Source organism: Galeopterus variegatus, unplaced genomic scaffold (genome assembly GCF_000696425.1).
Source record: "Galeopterus variegatus unplaced genomic scaffold, G_variegatus-3.0.2 Scaffold6481, whole genome shotgun sequence".
Classification (NCBI taxonomy): domain Eukaryota; kingdom Metazoa; phylum Chordata; class Mammalia; order Dermoptera; family Cynocephalidae; genus Galeopterus; species Galeopterus variegatus.
Window position 1 is genome coordinate 120,427 of NW_007732592.1, and position 3,652 is coordinate 124,078.

The window sequence follows — 3,652 nt, forward strand, 5'->3', positions numbered from 1 at the left end:
AGATGAGGAGTGAAAGAGGGGGCTGAGATAAAGATTGCTATGAGATAGTGACCACGGATATTAGAGTTTTTAAGCCACTCATTCAGGAGTTGGTTGTGGTTGGGGAACATAGAAGAATTAGCTATTGTGGGATATGTCTAGCAGGAGCTTGGAAGATATTACACTGGTGAACACAAGGGAGTCTATGGCTCATCATACAGATTAAGATGATAAAATTCATTATGTGATAGAGGTAGTAGATTGAAGTAATAGGGTGAAGGGCTTTGAAAAACTGAAATTATGAATTTCGATAATCTAACTAGACTTGAAGAATATGCACTATTAAGAAATGCAGGGAAGGATAGGAGTTGGGGAAGGAGTGACAAAAAGGGGACAGAGAAGGATTTGTGTGATTCTTGTTTTGGAGATTGACATTTTTTATTTGTTGTTGTTTTTGCCTTTTTAATCTTAGGCTTGGTATAAAACATATAGAGACACTAAAATTTCTGCCCTGATTACTGCCAAGCCGAAACTTGGATGATCCACATGGAAACTGTCTCCATAGGAAACCAAACTATTACTGAATTTGTCCTCCTTGGCTTCTATGACATCGCTGAGCTGCACCCACTTTTCTTTACTGTGCTCAGTGTCATCTACACCTCCATCATCACAGGGAATACGCTGATCATTGTAGCGGTGGTTAGCTCCCAGAAGCTCCACACACCCATGTATTTCTTTCTGGCTAATCTGTCTTTCTTGGAGATCCTCTACACCTCCACAGTGGTGCCAAAAATGCTGGAGGGCTTCCTGAAAGAGGCAGTCATCTCTGTTGCTCATTGCTTGCTCCAGTTCTTTATCTTTGGCTCTCTAGCCACAGCTGAGTGCTTCCTGCTGGCTGTCATGGCATATGATCGCTACCTGGCAATCTGCTACCCCCTCCACTACCCACTCTTGATGGGGCCCAAATGGTGCTTGGGGTTAGTGGTCACAGCCTGGCTCTCTGGCTTCATTGTAGATGGACTGGTTGTGGCCCTGATGGCTCAGCTGAGGTTCTGTGGCCCCAACCACATTGACCACTTTTACTGTGACTTCACACCTTTGATGGACCTGGCTTGCTCAGATCCCAGAGTGGCCCAGGTGGTAACATTCATTCTGTCTGTGGTCTGCCTCACTGTTCCCTTTGGACTGATTCTGACATCTTATGCCCGGATTGTGGTGGCAGTGCTGAGAGTTCCTGCTGGGGCCAGCAGGAGAAAGGCTTTTTCCACATGTTCCTCCCACCTAGCTGTAGTGTCCACATTCTACGGAACTCTCATCGTCTTGTACATTGCCCCCTCCGCTGTCCACTCGCAGCTCCTCTCCAAGATCTTTGCCCTGCTCTACACTGTGGTCACCCCCATCTTCAATCCTGTGATCTACAGCCTGAGAAACAAAGAGGTTCTTCAGGCATTGAGAAGGTTTCTCCACATTAAACAAACTGAAACACTTGACTGAAGAAGTGTAGTGAAGATTTTATTTTGGACTTTGGACACCTCCATTGGGAAATCTTCCAGGATTGCTTGGACAGAAATACACAAGCCATGTTCCAATTTCTTTGTTGACCTTTAAGTAATTTCTTAAAATTAAGATCTAAATAAGGTTTACACAATGCATTTTGTTGTTATGTTTCTAGTTTCTTTATAACACAGCAGAATTCCTCCCCCACCTTTTTTTTTATGCTGTTGACTTATTGGATTGATTGTTTTATCTGTCTGGTAGAATGTTCCATATTCTAAGTTGGCTTTTACTTGTGGTTTTGTTTAACTTTTATCCCTATATTTAGCTTTTTATATAAATTGATAGTGAGATGGAAGCTTGATTGGATCTCGGTTAACTTTTTTCAGTAAGGACATGCCAAGATTGCTATGCTATTTTTATTGCATCATATTATGAGTCACACAATATTGATTGTCCAATGTTCTGAGACGCTATTTATAATATTGGCCAGTGAGTTCAGGTGGTGTCAGCCTGATTCATCTATTACTCAGTTTCCAATTAACCTTTCACCTAATATTTTTATTATCCATTGGTGAAAGTTGATGATAAATGCCTAGAATCACTTAGATTTTTGAATGGAATTTTCCTTTAAGATTTTGAATAGATTGTAAGTAGCTGTTGTAACATCTTTGTCTGCAGATTCCTACATCTAGGCCACATCAGGTTGAGTTATTACTGACTTCTTGAATATTAATCATGTTTTCCCATGTCTTTGTAAGTATTTTTTTTTTAATTTAATATAGGTCTTTGTAGAGATTTTCCAAAGAATGTGGGTTTTTGAATGTAGGTTTTGATTTCTGTTATCTTTTTCCAAAGAATGTGTTTTTGTTGTTGTTGTTGTTTTTGCTTAAAAAAAAATGACTGGTAAGGGGATCTTAACCCTTGACTTGGTGTTGTCAGCACCATGCTCTCCCAAGTGAGTGAACCTGCCATTCCTATATAGGGATCCGAATCTGTGGCCTTGGTGTTATCAGCACTGCACTCTCCCAGGTGAGCCATGGGCTGGGCCATGATGTAGGGTTTTGATCCTCCAGTTCAAGGAGGATCATCTTGAACTTGGGTAGGCTTGGTTTTATGCTTCGGTATTATCAATCTGTGGAAAGCACAAAGTCTTTTGCAAGCCTCTTTAACTTGGCGTGACTCAACCTCCAATTTCTCTCTTTCCTATGACACTGTCAGGGCTTAGTTTCAGGCTGTTAAGCCAGATCTAGAGTGGGTCTTACTCAAGTGTGGGGTCTTTACTCTTAAGGCTGGCTTTTCAGCTGGCTTGTCTCAGCTGGATGGTGGGATATTACTGAGGCGTTAACGAGATTTCACCATGTCAGCAAGGCAGGCAGCACACTTTTCTGGCAATGCTCTTCCTCAAACCCAATCTACCTCTCATGTCCATTCTATTTCAATCCTATATCAGCTCTGATCTGGTAAGTCTTAAATAGTCGTGTCCTTCATGTGTACAGTCTAGTTATCGGTCATGGCTCACAGATACCTCTATCTGTGATCAAGTGGGATTCATCCCAGGGATGTAAGGATCTGTTTTTTAGAACAAAATTAGTAAACTCATATAGAAAATGTTCTTTTATTCTAATTCAAAAACAAAGATATTTTTAAGCAATCCTCTTAGTTTTAGCTATCTTCTAATCCTCAGCCATAGAATCAGAAACTCCCCAGAAACTCCCAAACATAGCACAAGCACACAAATACATAAAAAAAATTCTGAAAAGTGAGGGATTAAAAGGGGAAAAACTGTATAGAACCAGTTTCCTTTCTTTTATGAATGCTGATGGTACTGGTGACATTAATGGGGAAGGTATTGAAGATGGTAATTTGTATAGTGATTCTGATGACAGCACAGATGATATTGTCTATAGCAAAGGTGATGGTGAGGGTCTTCTTTCTTAAACCACTGACAGAAATGCTAATAATTATCAAATGTTTGTAGTAATGGTAATGGATAATCAAGTTTCAATGATTTTAGTGTTAGAAGGCAATTTAAAGTCCAGTAATGCAACCTGCCATTCGTTCCAATAGACCATGGAATGCTCTGTGACAGCCTTGGTGTTAAGTGACTCACTTTGTAAATGTGATGGTGAGGTGGGTAGTGATTTTTTTGTAAATTGCTTGATTATGGGAATTATCT

General features: G+C 40.4%; 1 protein-coding gene across 1 annotated transcript; it reads left to right on the forward strand.

The window, feature by feature from the left end:
• The first annotated feature begins 461 nt into the window (after nucleotides 1-461).
• On the forward strand, nucleotides 462-1,510 carry LOC103606326 (olfactory receptor 11A1-like). Its single transcript, XM_008590944.1, has one exon. It carries the CDS (start codon nucleotides 517-519, stop codon nucleotides 1,471-1,473), a length of 957 nt encoding a protein of 318 aa, XP_008589166.1. The 5' UTR covers nucleotides 462-516; the 3' UTR covers nucleotides 1,474-1,510.
• The last annotated feature ends 2,142 nt before the right edge of the window (nucleotides 1,511-3,652 follow it).

What these genes read in the sequence shown, in the direction of transcription:
- LOC103606326 (XM_008590944.1), top strand. Translation starts at nt 517, where the DNA reads ATGATCCACATGGAAACTGTCTCCATAGGAAACCAAACTATTACTGAA.